Source organism: Penaeus monodon, chromosome 31 (genome assembly GCF_015228065.2).
Source record: "Penaeus monodon isolate SGIC_2016 chromosome 31, NSTDA_Pmon_1, whole genome shotgun sequence".
Taxonomy (NCBI): Eukaryota; Metazoa; Arthropoda; class Malacostraca; order Decapoda; family Penaeidae; genus Penaeus; species Penaeus monodon.
The window spans coordinates 23,298,871-23,299,115 of NC_051416.1; the positions used below are offsets into that span (position 1 = coordinate 23,298,871).

General features: G+C 50.6%; 1 protein-coding gene across 1 annotated transcript in view; it reads right to left on the reverse strand.

Moving 5' to 3' along the window:
• The window catches only part of LOC119593114 (glypican-5-like), a gene marked incomplete at its 5' end in the record, with an annotated part of 69,987 nt that overhangs the window by 949 nt on the left and 68,793 nt on the right, over positions 1-245 (reverse strand). The window contains 1 exon segment of the mRNA XM_037942077.1: positions 14-134. Coding sequence (XP_037798005.1) covers positions 14-134 — 121 coding nt within the window.

The window sequence follows — 245 nt, forward strand, 5'->3', positions numbered from 1 at the left end:
GAGTCCTCCTTACCCTTCTAACTCCTCGCAGTCTGTCGGCGAACGCGTAGACGCTGGTGTCGGGGCGCCCCACGCGGACCTCCGAGTTGTACTTCTGAGCACTCACGCCCACGCCCGCTGTCATCTTGGTGTACCTGCGGGCGTGACATGAGGTGATGAATCCAGGTAGATTTTTTTTTATCCTTACTGATAAACTAGTGACAGAAATGAATTTGCATTATAATACATGTGTTGTTATGTTCTCG